Source organism: Monopterus albus, unplaced genomic scaffold (assembly GCF_001952655.1).
Source record: "Monopterus albus unplaced genomic scaffold, M_albus_1.0 scaffold22.1, whole genome shotgun sequence".
Classification (NCBI taxonomy): domain Eukaryota; kingdom Metazoa; phylum Chordata; class Actinopteri; order Synbranchiformes; family Synbranchidae; genus Monopterus; species Monopterus albus.
The window spans coordinates 487,930-505,438 of NW_018127902.1; the positions used below are offsets into that span (position 1 = coordinate 487,930).

The 17,509-nt window shown below is 39.9% G+C and overlaps 1 protein-coding gene across 5 annotated transcripts in view; it reads left to right on the forward strand.

The window, feature by feature from the left end:
* The window catches only part of sorcs1 (sortilin-related VPS10 domain containing receptor 1), a 195,071-nt gene that overhangs the window by 168,187 nt on the left and 9,375 nt on the right, over nt 1-17,509 (forward strand). For all 5 annotated transcript variants that reach the window (XM_020594144.1, XM_020594146.1, XM_020594147.1 and 2 more), the window contains 9 exons: nt 459-576; nt 3,206-3,339; nt 6,149-6,262; nt 6,797-6,968; nt 8,774-8,960; nt 9,603-9,736; nt 10,729-10,852; nt 11,969-12,081; nt 14,798-14,932. In XM_020594144.1, the coding sequence (XP_020449800.1) occupies nt 459-576; nt 3,206-3,339; nt 6,149-6,262; nt 6,797-6,968; nt 8,774-8,960; nt 9,603-9,736; nt 10,729-10,852; nt 11,969-12,081; nt 14,798-14,932 (1,231 nt within the window). The remainder of the gene's footprint in view (nt 1-458; nt 577-3,205; nt 3,340-6,148; nt 6,263-6,796; nt 6,969-8,773; nt 8,961-9,602; nt 9,737-10,728; nt 10,853-11,968; nt 12,082-14,797; nt 14,933-17,509) is intronic.

Sequence of the window (17,509 nt, forward strand, 5' to 3'; positions counted from 1 at the left end):
TAATATGTGTAGTGAGAACTTTGAAGAAATTTAATACATGAAGTGTATTTTTTAGAAAATTATCACTATATTATTGTAATGCATATGATATCAGTGAATAATATCCAGTGACAAAGTGCTATCTTCACTTAGAGATTTGTCTTTTGAGTCTAAGAGGATAATTTTGATATCAGGTTCATGAAAATGGGACAGATGTGAGGTCACAGTGACCTTGACCTTAGGCTGCCAAAGTCTAATCTGTTTATTCTTGAGTTTGAGTGGATGTTTGATGTTTGAAGAAATTCCCTTCAAGTTTTTCTGAGATATTGTGATCATAAGAATGAGACAGACAAACAAAAACTCTGCGACTGGCGAGGACATATACCACCAGCCCTATATTTAAACACCATTTCAGTGTGATTATTATCTGTTGCATGTTTTGTACATAACAAGAGAAGCATCGTGGCTGTTTTTTTTAGGATATTTGGCCATGTCAGTCATCGCTCGGAGTGGCAGCTGGTAAAAATTGACTTCAGGTCCATCTTCAACAAGAGGTGTACAGAGGCGGATTATCAGACGTGGCACCTACACAACCAGGTACGATTCATGCCAGCACAGAAATAAAGACTGGATTTGCTTATCACACATACTAAAAATGTGTTTCTAAGTTGGAAGAGAATCTACATCTAAAGCTCCAGTCCAAGAAAATCTTAAACTGCACTTTCTATCCTTTATTGCAGAGGGTTAATTGGATTGAATTATATAGTTACAAATTTTAAAATCAATCTTTATTGTAAAATTAATTTCCAGTATATTTTTTATTTAGCTTGCACTATAGTTTATTTCTTTTCAGTAAATTTATTTCCATTATAACAAACAATGATTTACTCTATAGCGAGTAAATTTGCCTTTAAAGTGTTTATGATTATTTCGCACCATCACGGGGAAGGTTGTACAATTATTATTATTATTATTATTTCCTAGCCAGGGATGTAGACTTCCTGGAGCTGTGATGTCTCTCATGGTCAGGTTCATGCAAGTCATGTGTTCAGTTAGGTTTTTTTCAGGGTTATTACATGGACCCCTCAGATATTATGGTAAAGCTCATTTTAAAACTGGTTAAAATATTGTGCACACTATGACTGGTATGGGCAGATTATAAGTCACACATCAAAGGTCCTCCCTGATAGTGTATGCAATGCTAGGCCAGTGGTCATTTCACATCTGTTTTGCAGGGTAACCATAACCTGGTTGCTGATGCTATTGAAACTGAACTTAGGCTCATGCTGTAGATGAAGCGAGACTGTCAGATCCATGCAGACACAGCTCCTCAAATGTCATACTATATACAAAATTATACTACACTATACAAAATATTATAGGAAGGTAAGACTTTATTTTGGGAGATACTCAACAGATTTAGGATTAGTGTGATGAACAAAAGAACATTATCGGGGCATGCCTACCTTTGCCTCTTTGACATCTGAACAACAAAGGAGCATGACCTTCAAATAGAGGCTCTGGTTTAGTGGCCTGAACCTTGGGGGCCCAGGACCTGTGCCCAGAAGGCCCATATAGAATTCCATCCTTTATCACAGACAGGTGCTGTACTGGATAACCTTGGTATGTCTATCACTTCCTTATTCTATCATTCACTACCCCATATCTAATAGATTATCAATATTTCACTGTATAATAAGCAGTAAATAGATATTTCAGATACTTATGAATGATCATGTTTTTGCCCCATCCTTGACAGATGTGGTCTTGCATGATATAAATTTTTTGCATATGCAGTATAGTGTGAATTATTTAGTAAATTGGCATAGTGCCTTAAATACACAGATCTGTCAACAGCAGACATCACTAGAAGTAGTGTGCATGCCATGGACACCACATTTTTTATTCCAGAGTGGGAATTTTATATAGTGCATATGGAATTCAGGCACTGAAATATAAATAAATGGCAGAGTGTAAATATAGTGCACTAAATTGCGCACAGGGAGTAATTTTAGATGAACCCTATGTGTCAGCGCTCTTAGCCCTCCACTCTGCTGCATAAACAAAAGGCCAAAAGCAGGTTAAAGTTTCAACTTAATCAACTGTTATTTAAAGATAAAATGCCTATTCTTAATGTGAAAATCTAATTTTCAAACATCTGTGGCGCTCGTCTTCTCTGTAGCACTACTTCTTAAACTTGAGTCGACAGGGTAATGCGTGATCACTGGCTGACCACCTCTGCTTTTCTTCTGGCCGTGTAGTGTGTGGACTAAAGTTGGACGTCTCTCAGCTCCCAGAGCACTTATGCAGATTCTTCATTCCTAATGATGCTCTGAGTGAGCCCACCCCACCCACCTGCATACATTAAACCTGCCCGAATACCCCTCAACCTGTCCAGGCCTGAAGCCAAGTCAGAGACTTAGAGCGCTCCTTTATTCACGGCCCAGTTCAGTAATTGGCTTAGACACCCATATGCTCAGAGCTGGCTAATGATCAAAACATATAGGATGGAAGAGGACAAGAGCCCAAACCAATTACAGGGCTAACCTGCTTAATGTAGAGGTAGTGGAGTCTAGGTCTGCTACAGAGATAAACTGACCAGCACCTCAGAACAGGGCATGGTGTTTGTGTTTTAAGACCACTGGGAAAGTTAAGCACATTTTCAGGATCTGGGAGTCTATTTGTGGATACAACCCGATTTTTTGAGCATCTCACTACTGACACCTAATGCACAAAGACAGAATGTTCTGGTAACAAAAAAGAAGAGCAGTGTAGGGTGAAAAAGGCTGGTGTTGTCTTCTCATCTTCTTTTTTTTTGTACTCCAGCTGATTTTATATTCTCCACATAGATACATGGCTAAAAATGGACTGAGAGCTGGCAGTTTTTGTGACTGAAGATCCTTCTTATTCGTTCAGCTCAATATCAAAATAAAAATTCTAAAAATGAACTCAAGCAGCACAGTCTCCAGTGTGAAACTTGCAATGGAGGAGCAGTTGTTGAGTTTAGCACACCACACAGCTCGAGCCTGTAAATATTCCCTGAACAGGAATGCACAACAAGCTGAAGTAAAGCAAGGCAGCAGTGCTTTTCACACACAGTGATACACACATGGTTGGTTGCATTGTGTAAATTATTTATGATGGCAGGCGTTACAAAAGCAGCTCGTTTTTTAAACTCTCTCTGTGTGACTCTCCTCCCGCTTCTTGTTTGAAATCGGGCCCTCAGGGTGAGCCGTGCCTCATGGGAGTGAAAAGAATCTACCGGAAGCTGAAGCCCACGTCCAGGTGCGTTATGGGAAAGACTTATTCTGTGTCGATGACTTCAGGCCCCTGCGACTGCACAGAGGCTGACTTTGAGTGGTGAGTAAAATTTTCTCTTTGTTTAACCATCTCATATTCAGTCCCATTTCCACGCAAATTAAAGGAGAGCTCCCCTAAATTTTAAAAGTCAAGTCATGAGAAGTTTACTAGTCACGAGTGCTACTCAGCCTGTCACAACAGCTGTGTAATCTTTTCTTCAGCTTTGGAGGGAGCTTTTTAAAATCTGAGAAGATAAACTTGACATCACTGACATTATCTCAGCTCAGGTTCGGAGACTGCAAACTTAAAATGTGAAGTCTGGGTTACAAACTGGAGCATGAAGGAACTTTTTACCTGCATTATGGGAAATGTAGAATGTAGAGTTTTTATTTCTTGACTTAAACTGGAGACCAAAAGTCAGTCCTTCCATTTGATCGATTTTATATTGATATTTATTTAGTGAGTGCCTCCAACTTTAACTTTGAAGTCCAACATTAAATTGCCAGAGCTTTCTGTTACAGTATATATCTGCGCAAGCAGTGGATTTAAATTCCAAGATTGTTTGGAATGAGTTAATTTTCTGAACAAGATGAAGGCAAACATTGTGCACTTTCAGATAGTTTGATGTTAATTTGAGCAAAATTCTTTTAATTCCCAGTTTCAACCTAAATCAGACATACATTTTACATGATCTGTTAAGAGACTGTGTCAGTGTGTCTCCTTCCCCATGTAAGTACTGTACTGTATGTTGTTAGTTCCCTGGTTTCCCAAGTACAAGTTTCTGCATCCAACTCTATCAGAATGCACTTAAATTGATCTTTTACACTTTTAGTACAGGTGAGTATGCTTTATTCTGCTACATTTACTCATGGTGTCTCGCTTGCTACAGGCTGTTAGAAGACAGTAGAGGAATTGATTTGAATTAATATGTAGTGTTGGACCAGTACACTGGCTGAGTCTTTCTAACACTGCAGTAACAATGAGTGTCACAGAATCATTTCACTACTGGTGTGACAAACAGCTCAGTCTGAGAAATGCATAAATTAAACTAACACATACAGTATATTCCAGTGATACGTTCAGGTTGTGTAACCCTACATGTTCCAACACACTTTGAGCTGTGTGAACAATTTTAAGTTAAGAACAAAGAAGTAAAGACAGACAGGCCCCGCTGAACCTTGGTACATTACGTTACAACAGAAATATAACTGACTACCATCATGAGTTATTGCACAAAACACAGGATAAAGTAAATGCAAAAATCTTTATGCATTTAGAGAAAAGGAGCCAAGTCATCTAAATTAACTGATCGTAGGAAATAAGAACAACCAGACCATCGCATGTGCTAATTGTTAAAAGTCTGCAAACAAGTGTTATAGTGTTATTTTTTACATTTGCACACTGTGGGATCTTTAAAAAATATGGGGCATGTCATCATTTGAAGCATATAAAACAAAAGTTCAAATATTGAATAATAAAGGCTGAGTTTTAACCACAGTATTTCTCATGAATGCACCATTGAGTTTCTGCTTTATCATTTGTAGAATTACATTTTTATATGTCCCAGGGTTTAAGGAAACTGGGTTGACGTGAGGGATTAAAGGATAAGAGATCACCATCATGGATAACATCCTCCAGATTATAATTGCAGAGCAGCTCTGATAGATTCTCTTGGAGACTGCAGCTGCTAAATGAAAACCAGTCAACTGTTCAGACACATACCTGTGTGTGTGTGTGTGTGTGTACTTGTATGAGTGTCTTTGTGAGAACTTTTTAGAGTTTAATACCATGGCAGAGAAGATATTTTGGGAAAGTGAGCACATTTTGACCCATTCTCATCTTGTGACACCTTCAAGGGGCTGTTTGAAGGTTAAGGCTTGGCTTTAGGTTTCGGGTTAGAATTAGGTTTAAGTAAAGGCTGGGGTTAGGCACTTAGCTGTGATGATTCAGGGTTAGGGTAATGGGCTAAAAATGCATTATGTCAGTGAGTGTCCTCACAAAGATAGACCTACAACTGTGTACATGGAGGCAAGTGTGTGTATTCATTACCAGAGATTCAGCTGATTCCTCCTGACTGTGTGCCGTTGTGCACCGCTTGAAGGACAAAGCATTCAGAGGAAAAATTGATATCTCTCAGTTGCATTTGTAGTTGCTGCTGGAGACTCATTATATTACAGCTGCAGTTCCAGAGAATGTTTTACCACAATCTTGCAACCAGCTCACTTTGAATTATCAGCACAATGAATGTTCTGTCTTTTTTAATTAATGCATTTTTTTTTTTTTTTGCTTTGGTCCCAAATCTGCATGTCTCTTGAGTGAGGCACCTCTTGGAATAAGCACCATCAAAACCATAAATCACCAGGCCTAATAGCTTTCATTAACAATCACAACACTTTTGCATCTGTGTGCATGTCACACTAATTTGGGCGATTTGTCCTTATCATTTCAGGGACACTGCTGCTTTGCCTTTTAATTTGTAGGACAAACAACCACATGGGCTACATGTAATACGCCTCTCCAGGGGTATATAATGTACAGTAGCAGTTGCTGTAACTACTATAAAGTCTATACTGAATACAGCGCATGTTGTTTTACACAATTATGTAACAGAATTTCACGAATAATGTCCATTGTATCTAATATAGAGAGCAGGCCATCTTTTTCAGCTGAGGATATTTTATTAGCTTTTAAGCTTTCTCTGAGTGTTATCAGTCATTTTATAAGTACATGTCACACTTGAAATTGTATCTCAATTTACAATTGAATTTTCTAAACAGAACCTCAGGAATAATTTCATCTGTTATGTCTGCCAGCGTTTCCTCTTTGGTTCTTGATTGGATAACCACTTCTGTTTGTTGGATTGTTACAGTGACTATGGCTATGAGAGACGGACCGATGGCAAGTGCGCCCCCGCATTTTGGTTCAATCCATCATCCATGTCCAGGAGTTGCACCACAGGGATGACATTCCTTAACAGCACCGGGTAAACATAGGACAGGACGAGAGCAGACAAGAATCAGTACACTGTCTCAGTAGTGACTCACAGGCATTGGCTGAAATGAATGGGGCATTTACTGAAAGCTGAACAGCTCAGGGTGCATTCATTTGTTTCTCAGGGATAACAAGGACAGGCTGAGGGAAGACATGTTGTGTTTCAGTGTGCAGGATGTAGTATGGCTCTTCCTTACAAACAGGCACAGTAGTTCTTTTGAATATCAAAAGACAACCATTCACCTCAGTTTTAGCCTGCATGGGCTAATGAATTGAGGGATGAAATTTAGCTTGGTCATTCCACCAAAAAGCCCCAAAAAACAAATAATATAAATTCTGTGGTTTCCTCCGTGACACAGTGTAATGATTTTCTATTCTAAATAGAACTGAAGGACTATGAGAAATTACTGTGTTTGTGTATGATAGAGGTTAGTAACTTAACTGTAGTTTGTGCTTTCTACATCTGTATGAACGTACAATCAGCCATATTTACATGTAAAAGCTTCCTGTGATGTTCCACCCCCAGCTATAGGAAAGTGGTCTCAAATAACTGCACAGCTGGAGTCAGTGTAGAGTACACAGCCAGAAAGCAGCAGTGTCCGGTCCAAGCACCAAAAGGTCTCCACCTGGTCACCAGTGAGGGCACGCTGATGGCCACATTAGGCACTAATGTCACCTTCCTTGTTTTTCTGGAGGAGGTAAGCTGTTTTCCACATTCTCCAACAGCCTCATGGACTGTCAGTAAATGTCACCATATTCACATTGAAAACAGGAGTACAGCCTGAGTTAGAAATATTTTTGACATAATTTGCCATTACATACTGTAAGCTAATTGCTTTATAATGCTGTATTTCTTTTCCTCAGACTGGCACATTGAAGCAGAAGTGACACATTCTGACAGAAAGCACTTGATCACTTTCCTGTTTAGCTCTTAACTGTTAAAAATATACAGTGAAATTGTGCTTGGCAGGTGTGCCTGCTGTTTGGTCACACTTTAGCAAACATCCCCAGAATAATTAGTTTTGATGGACACATAACAGTTTGGCTCAACTCTATATTATCTTCATACTCAAACCAGTAACTCATTATATTGGTATACTAATGGCTACAAAATGGTGCCTGAGCAGGTATATAATATAAAGACTTAAGAAGATTTTAAGAGTCAAAAATCCCCACAAACAGCCATTGCAGCTTCTCACACCCAACAGGACTGAAGTGCTTTGTGTTACAGCCCCCAAGAAGTCAGGGGCAATGGGTTTAACAACATAATTAACAAGAAAAAAGTTCCATTTTAAACATAGAATTAATTAAGACAGGTGTAAAGCTTAAATAAACTAATGGGAAAAAAAGCACGGAACATAAAAACTTAGAAAGCAAAACAAAGCTCTTCCTTACAAACAGGCTCAATAGTTCTTTTTTGAAGTCCCAGCTGCTTACATGTGGCCGTCCATCACAGGCTGAATCAGGTCCAACCTGAGCAGAGAGAGCAGCAAAAGAATGGCCACACCCCAGGCAAAGGGGGACTAATAGAAAAGAATAAAAAGAAACCGGATGGTTTTATAAAATATCGCATCAAAAGAAAAAATAAATAAAACAACAACTAAAATTAAATTTGATAAAGGAAACAAAAAAGTAAATTAATTAATTATGAAACTCAAGGAAAACATAGAGGAGGAATCAAACAAGAAAGAACTGTTCATGCTAATTATTTTTGTTAGCTTACTGATGCTGAAGGAGCAGGATTTTTATAGTTACATTTTCATTTAATTAAATACCAAGAATTAGTGATTTCCAGTGATAAGGCAAGAATTGTATTTAACATCATATTTGTTGCTGTCAGTAAGAATCATTCAGCTAGATTTACTGACAGAAAGTTGATTGAAAGAAAGTTTGTTAAGTCTAAAGTACTTAGTGGACACATTTATCTCAAGGCTTGTTCATGGTTTCTGCAGACACTCGCTGACTGTGGAAGTGCTTCTGATCAGACTGCATTCAGGTGTGTGCATATGTAGACATATCCCACACAGCAGAAAGCACGATGGCTGCTCCTGTCTGCTGCAATTGGCTAAACAACAGAAAAACAGGAAAACAGTGCGTGCAACTGCTTAACAAGCACAGGACCAAGGATGTCATAAATTGTACATGCATGCGCAGAGGAACCATCCAGTGTAATTGTGTGGCACACGTGAGTCAGTGTGCTCACAGTGCAGTCAGTCCACGAGGACTCACAGTTTGGCTCCACATGGACCCTTGCAGACTTGGGCTGATGACAAAATGTAGGTTATGCAGACACATGGACGTGTGAAGTATGAATTGGCCTTTAGGTACCATACTGTCATCAGCGCATAACTTTTTGGCATAAAGACCACAGCGACAAGCACAGTGACCAGTGAAATTGTCAAGCTTTACCAGTTTGAGTTCAGTATAATTGAAAACCTGAGTAAACCTGTGGGTGATGAAGGGCCCATACCTTCAGATTTGCTGAAACTGTTTGTGTGCACAGGGTGACGGGGCAAGGACAAGCATCACCCTGGACTTCGGAGACGGCCATGCTCTGACATATTCCAACGTGAGCTCAATTGAGGATGGAATCAAACACATCTATAAAGCTGTGGGAATCTACCGGGTGACTGCCACTGGGGAGAACAGTCTCGGTTCAGAGACTGCCATGCTCTACCTGCATGTAACATGTGAGATACTGAAGCCTTTTGTAAGATTTGCATATACAGGTGTGCTTGTGCGTTTACTGAGATAGGAGTTTCTTCAGGTTTTGTGCTCTTTCTGTTTTCCCCTCTTTATCGCATTCAGTGGAATTGCGGCTGTCAGCTTGCACACAATGTACCCAGTTCTATACTTTATCTTTTCACAGAACATAACCAAGCAAACAAGTGAGATAGAACAAATCCCATTACACTTCCACTCAAGTCGGCTTATGCTTCATAGCCACTCAGCCCACGGAAGCCTCTGCGGCCTCGCATGTAACGACGCTGACCACCCCTGGTGTGACAGATGTAACTGAGCTGACTTATTGATTAGGGAGTGCTGTTGCTCCCACCAATCTGTCAATCCTGTGTGCCAGCCATACAAATAGAGTCACGGCAGGCTCAGGAGTGCCACAGATGAAAAATAACACACAGATGGCAGCCAACGGGCCCAGAGCAGGAGAGAATTCTGAACAAATTCAACTCTCTCAGCACCTATAAACCTACTCTCCTTCTTTTTTTTTTTTTTTGCCATGTGAAACAATAAAGTTGTTTCTTCCTTTTATTCTTCTGCTCATTCTGGCACAGTATATTGAGTTCACCCTGTGATGTATATGTGTGCCTGTGTAGGTCAGCTGGAGTATATCCATCTCTCAGCCCCCTTTGTGGCAGTGAGAAATAAAGAGGTGAACCTGACTGCTGTTCTGTGGCCCAGCCAAGTGGGAACAGTCACCTACATCTGGTGGATTGGAAATAACACAGAGGTACCGTAAACCTAGGACTCTGCTGCCTCTCCCTGAGCTCCTGCTTCTGTTATGCTTTTGCCCATTTGCAATTAAGTAGGTTGCTGACTCTTCTGCTCAAAGATGTGAGAATCATTACTTTGTTAAGCTATTTTTGTGCATCCAGGTTGCAAAATGAGTAGCCTTCTTAATCAGCTTCGGTAAAAATTGCTGTGCATGCAAACTTTACACATATACCAACACGCTTATTTAGTTACTGTGTATCCAATGAAGTGTATCCATCATTTATTCTTACTCTAAATGCGTTCAACTCAGGACTGAAGCTGCCAGGCTGAACCGATGAACTTAAGTTTTAAGGTCAGAAAAAGCATTTTTTCCCCACTGTTGTAGATAGTTTCAGTATTATGTCGCCATATTTCACGATATCTGCCTATTAAACTCCTGAGGCACCTCTGCTATGAAGGCAAGCACAGTCTATTTTGTGTAAGATTATTCTGAGACACTGAAAAACCTGCCTGTGTATCTGCACCAAAAGATACACTGTGTGCTAGAAGCTCTGTATGTAGAACTGCTCTACTTTCGCTATCTGTCTTTGTAATTGTACTTGTGTAAATGTATTTGTTCAGTACCAACGGGGGCCTTCCACAAGGACAGTCAGTTATGTCAGCCTGTAAAAAAAAACGTGGCAGTATTAACATTTTATAGTTACTGAAGAACAAATAGAGACGTGAGTAATGACAGGAAGGAGCTGGTGGTGTCGCCCAGGAAACTCTCTGCAGGCTACTATGCTGTATGCACACACACACATACAAAGGACGGATTGTTGCGAAGCTCCGTGTGTATGCCCATGCTTGTGTGTGTGCACCAGCAGGCTGACACCTCTGTAGTGTAAATAACAGCAGTGTACGATGTTAACCAGATGATGATAAGGGTCTCTCTCAGGAAGCCTCATACTCCGGCTCTCTCTATCTCTCCCGCCCCCGCCTTCTCTCCCCCTCTCTCTCCCTCACCAGCCAGTAATCACCCTAGAGGGAAGTGTAGCATGCACGTTTTCCCGAGAGGGCATCACTACAGTCACTGTGCAGGTATCTGCAGGGAATACTATTCTGCAGGACAGGAAAACCATTGCTGTCCACGGTGAGTCGACCCTTAATTCCATCTCCACTGGGAACATGCTGATATGTTACGCCCCCACAGTCTACCTAGAAGAAATTCTGACAGATGTTATTATAATCATTATTAAAGATCAATTCTGCTTAATTACAACCTTCACTGTCTTAGTTTTTTTCTGGCCATCTATCAGTAATATTAATATTGTTGGTACCATTTTCTAATAAGCCATCCTTTATAAAGGGCTGTTTTATGTTAAAGATTACAGTTAATCTGGAAAGTAACAAGCCTTGTCCAGTAATCACTGAGATCAGAGAACATGGTGACATCTCTAAAAAGCCCAATGAGGCAAAAAAAAACATGTGCAGTCAGATTATAAGACACGTTTCATACAACCTCATTAACTAAACTCATTTGGAAGGCAAAAAATAAATACATTTTTTAATCTTAACTCTTAATTTAAAAATCCATCAACAGTTTATAGACTGACTTTGTGGTTGGGGTTGGGTTAGGGTTAGGGTTAGGGTTGTACTTTACCCTGCTGTATTTACATTTGTATTATTCATTGTCACTTATTAGAGTTTCTTGCAGCACCTGCGTACATTAGAGTGCTGCTGCAGCGCTGCACCTCTACATATCCAGCAGGCCTCAGAGATCATCTGATCAGGGCTTGTTCTGTTCTTATATATTTTATTTTTATTACCATGATTTAGATCTGCACCGATCAGTTCACCGGTACAGAATGAGTGTTGGTATTGAACAAGTCAGGTATTGAAGGTTTTGATTCAAATGAAATTCTATTTCTTCATCATTTTCATTTATTCAGTCATGGTGAATCTGTAGTGCTACAACTATCCTTGGTCCATAGTATGACCTTATTTATCAGTGTATGTCAGGTACTGGATTGATTTGTCTGGACCTCTGAATAAGCTATGTTGTACTCTACCAGTGTAACTGTATTCCCTTAGCTTTAAATTTGTTTTGATGAGGACCTGAAATTATGGCAAAAACTGTATAATCCAATGTGTAATAAACTGAAATGATCCTCTAAATATGGTGGACTGTGGTCCATTTAAGCTGAATGTAAATTTTAAGCTCTGTAAAGTAAAAGCATTTCGCCTGCATTTTCTTTTCTCACCGCAGAATATTTCCGATCTCATCTGCTCACTTTTTCATCGAACATGGATGACCACAACCCTGATGTTGCAGAATGGAGGCTGGATATGAGCCGGGTCATCAGGAGTGCTCTGATCCAGGTAAAGTTCCTTCAGGTTTTTTCATCGAAACCACTGCTCTACTCTGGCAAATACTGCCTATGCTTGAGTGGACCTCTGACAGTGTGCACGATAAACTCCCTGAGGCTTTGAGACATGAATCTGACATTTATTATGATAAATGGCAAAGCAAAAGGAGGAAGACAGGGAAGAATGTAGTTTCAACATGCTGATTGCAGTCACAGCCTGTCTGGTCAGGGCCATACAGTAACGATGTTTTGTATTTTGAACCATACAGAAGAATAAATATCAGTCTGTGTCTAATGTTTGCATGGTGCTGACCTGAAGGGATGCTTGGAGTTGAATGCTTTGTGACCTGTTCGGTGTAAGACATAATTCGGACCCACACATGACATGTCAGGTTCAGATTTTGCCTTGTTAACTCGATGTTTTTCACAGCATCCCCAGAACATCGATACCTTTCTGAGCCCTAGGATGAAGCAATCTGGTCCTTGCATCATATTTTCACACTATTTCATCCTGAAAAATCAAAATTGATGCCAAAAATACATCTGGCTCTTCAATGTTCAGTGAACTTGTCTGTTTTCTTATTTGTTGTTGACATTACTTCCTCATGACAACCAGCCTGGAAGGCAGAACATGAAGGAAAAAAACCCTTTCCGATGAAAATATGACATGATAGCTTAAAATGTTCACAACATACACTGTGGAAGATCCATGCAAGAGCTGGAACAGGAACCAGAGGCTCTTGCTGGAATCACTGAAGACATTCAGTAAAGTACATGCTCTCCATCTGTTGTGGATTTCTGGCAGACAAAATAGAAATGCAACATATCTGAATCAAAAACCAGCTACACAGGGCTGTTAATAGTGTCTGAATAAGGCTCAACATGGTTTTGTGATACTCTGGTGTGTAGACAGATTATGAGATGATAGATTGGTAGAGACACGAAGAAAAGGGAACCTAACGAATCTTTCCAGGGCTGATGCATTATGTTTTTCCAATGCATTTCCCTGTGTCTGTGTACACAAGGCCAAGGCTGCGCTCCTCACATGCACAGGTGAGCAGAGTACCTCAAGTCAGTGATCACAACCTTGGCAACAAAATCAGACAGTAACAGAGACTGTAGGAGCAGTTTAGCAAAATTCAGAGGTCCACCCTCTCCCCGGACAGTACAAACATCCTCATCCTCCTATTTTTATTTTAAAATTTTCATTTATCAGTGGACATTTTGAATGTTTTCACTTAAGACCGTAGACAAATGTTTCTTGGTTTATGATCTTTAAGTTCTTTAAGTATTTGCCTCCCCCCCCTTTTTTTTTTTACTGATCCAAAAAATAAACAGTTTTGTGACTAAAAACCATGATACCATCCGAAGTGTGAGTTTTGAACCGGTCCACACATATTTGATGAGCAGACTTTGTGTTTTAACTTGACTTTCCCTAAAAATGATGCCAGCCAATCAGAATGTGGGATTATCATGCAGACCCCCTCCCCACCCATCACCACCACCAACAACTCAAGGCGCCACTCAGTCATTTTTGATCTCTTTTAAAGGCTCCCGTGGGTTGAAAACTGCACTTGACCTTTCGCATTTTATTCTCAGTAAAGATGAATGGAGTCTATAAAACACCTTTCAAAGTCTTCCTGCCACAGCTGATCAATACTAACATTCCCCTCCATAAAATCTATACAAAACACTGTAAAAGTCTATTGAAATACTATATTTAGAACACAAAAGGAAACAACTTTGCAAAATTTATAATTTTGACCTACAACAGACAAACTACTTTAAATGCAAGTATCAAAATAATAGTGGGGGCTTAACCATCACAAACAAATTAAGTAACTGACTTTGCTATGAGGAATAATAATAGAGAAGCTTTAGCTGCAGGGCCACCTGACCCCACAGGCCCCTGGGCCTGTGCCTTGTAGGCTAGATTTATCAATTTCTGGCCAATATGAAAGCTTAGTTTTGGTACTGATATCAAACCAGTTTTTCACTACCTTACTTTGAGGAATATCTCTTGTCATGTTTTCTACATTTTTTCCAGTTGATGGAATAGCTGAGTGGTTCCAAAAATCAGGGGCATAGCCCAGAATTATATCAGAGATGGCACGGCAATGGTGATAATATAACTGGTTTGTTTGGTGATGGTGGTGGTGGTTCTTGTTAGGGTGGGGGTTGGGAACCACTGGAATAATCCAACATTTTGCAAAACATGCTTCCTGGTCACCACCTGCTCTCAGCCAAGAAGTAGTTCAACAATAATCCTCACAGAAAAACAATAAATTTAGCTTTAGTGTTTCTGCAGCTCAAACGATCCATAAACAAGTGCGCTTCAAAGGTGCTTGTAGACGGATTTTGTTATCTTCAGACTGAGGCAGCTGTGGTGTCACGAACCATTCAAAGAGTGAATAAGCCAGAAAGGCATAAAAGCATATTACCTAAAATGTTGAACTACTTCTTTAACAAACCATGTTCAAATGGTAAATGTTGTCTGAGCTAAAGCAGCAATAGAAGAACTTTGCTTGCTCCTGTAATACTGGGTCTGCTGTCTGTGGGGAAACTCTGGTCAGACACAAGTTAAAGAGGATTCTGAATCTCAGCTAGTATTTACTACCAGCTTTTGATACAGACATATTTCAGTCTGTACCAGAGTGTTGCGGTTCTCTACCCAGCCCAGTTTGAACCAGAACTCTTTTACCACTCCTTTCCCTTTGGTTTCCCTCCAGGCTACAGGTGTGAGAGAGGATCAGCTTCTGGTCACCGTCCTCCCAGGTTTACCCACAGCAGCAGAATTTTTCCTCTTGCCTGACAAACAGCTAACTGAGGGGAAACCAGAAAAGAGCTCTGCTCATTTAGATCAGGTAAGACAGCTGCTGATTTGCCTGCTAACGTGTGTAACGACCCACAGTGTTTGTGTACTCTCACTTTGTTATCATCACTCTACCGTAAGACCATACAAGCTCAACACACCCACGTTTTTCCTTCTGCTTCGTGAGTCATGGCTTGTTTTTTTTTTTTTGTTTTTTTTTTGTAATTATAATTGCTCCTTGAAAAATAACCCTTAATCTAAGTTCTTCCTTCCTCCAGCAGATGTCAGTATTGCTCTGCTGAAGTTTGTTCAGGCTTCTGCATGAGTCTAATTCTAGAACACGCCTGACAAATCTCTGCAAGAGACTCATCAATAAGCCTGACAAGTATTAACAAGTTATCAAGGGGAATGACTTTTAACCTCCCTCGAGTCACGTCTTGTGGGATTGTTGAGGTGGGAGGGGGAGGCTGGAGTCTCAAAAGAGCTTCAAAATTCAGGCATGAAATTGTCATCATAGTAGATCAGTTCACTAAATCACCAGCATATCAAGATGGACCAAATTAGCTCAGAGCTTCATGTACAATAATAGATAATGAATGAACAGTGTTGGATCTGATCTCTATGGGAAGAATTCCATGGGCATGTGAAGAGAGGGAACCTGGGAAGGAAATCAATTGGATTTTCCTCTTTTCTCCCCACTCATATACTGGGTGGACCACCAGTAAAGATTGTCTCCTCTACAAGTCAGCAATAAAATTCAATTCAAGGCTGCCATCTTAAAAGTGCAGAACATGCTCTGCTTATTACTATGTCTAATAGATTTACTGACCCTGGTATACAGTAGGAAGAGGTGATTAGTCATAGCGCAGTCTAAATTTAAACTATTAATATTAAAGTTGGTGGGGAGGCTGTGAAGGACTACAGAAATTACTCATATCACAATTAATTTGGCAAATGAGGCAGATAAGATGAATGAAGCCTCCGCAGAGAAAAAAATGGGATTTGCTGAAAGAAAATGGAGAATTTTGTTTAATTTGGTGTCTGTTCTATGCAGCTCCATATGTTCTTGTATTGTGTGCGCAGATTAAATTAAAAAAAAATTATTATAGTGGAATATTACTTAAGACATTTCATTTTTAGACTTTGTGTAAGGATTAAAGCCTGATGATGGAGCTTTATAGTTATTTGAATGAAAGATCTTATGCAGGGTAACATATCTAGTTCTTAAGTACTCTGTTTTATCCCTATTTATCTCATTTCAATGAACATTCCCTTGTTGTCTGCATTGTTTACTGTCTGTTTATACTGCTTTTTCTGCATTGTTTGCACTGTTTGTTGATGTTAATACTGCTATTTTGTTATATTACACAGCCTTATGCTGGTTTACTGTTTGCACATTGAGAGCCGATGTACCAGAGTCAAATTCCTCGTGTGTCCGTCACACCTGGCCAATAAACCGATTTTGATTCTGATATTGAGAGTGAATGACATTGGACTCTGGCTTTCTGTAGTTTACCTTCAGACCTGGGTAATCTGCTTGATTAATAGCAAAGATAGATGTTATTAGTGCAGAAGGTTACTTGCCAGTCTGGCAAGCAGAGATCAAGTGAGGCGGCACTGTATGCATTATGCATCACAGTGATCCCATGGACAAAGTATTACATAAACAGGAAAGGTCAGATGGGGTTGCTGGAGGAGGTGGGGAGATTTGTTGGGTCATGGGCATTTACAAATAATACAGTTCAGTACAACAGAGCTGCACTAATTACCACCTCATTAAGGTTCCATTTTCTATGTGTATGAGACTTGTGCCAGTTCAATTCTATGTTCATTTATATACTATAATGTACTTATACTGTCCTTCAGTCAGTGTTGGTGGCTGTGTTTATCTCTTTACCTCTTTGGCTGTTTACCTCCCATTTAAGAACATACAGTCATGGCCAAAAATATTGGCAGCCCTGCATTTCTGTCAGATAAGGTAACACCTATCCCAGAAAAACAACCACAAATTCTTTGGTATTCTTGTGTTTATTTCTTCTGTTTGTATTGGAACAACACAAAAAAAAAAAAAACGGAAAACAACTAATCTGATATATTCCACACAGAACTCCAAAAACGGACCAGACAGAATTATTGACACCTTTTCAAAATCATCAGAAATAGTTGTATGTTGCGTGGACCACAGTGAGCATGGAGAAAAGAAAGAAGAACAAAGAACTGTCTGAGGATTTGAGAACCACAATAGTGAAAAAGCCTGGACAGTCTCAAGGCTCCAAGTCCATTTCCAGAGATCTGGCTGTTCATGTGTCCGCTGTGCACAACATTGTCAAGACGTTTACAGACCAAGCGCTGGAGCTAATCTCACTGGACATGGATGAAAGAGAACAACAGAGGACAGGTTGCAGCAAAAGATTGTTTGAATGGCCACAGTCCTTCTGGGACAATGTCCTGTGGACAGATGAGACTAAAACAGAGCTTTTTGGTCGAGCACATCATTCTACTGTTTTCAGAAAACAAAATGAGGCCTTCAAGAAAAGAACATGGTCCCTACAGTCAAACACAGTGGAGGTTCACTGATGTTTTGTGGTTGCTTTGCTGCTTCACTGGATGTCTTGACTGTGTGTATGGC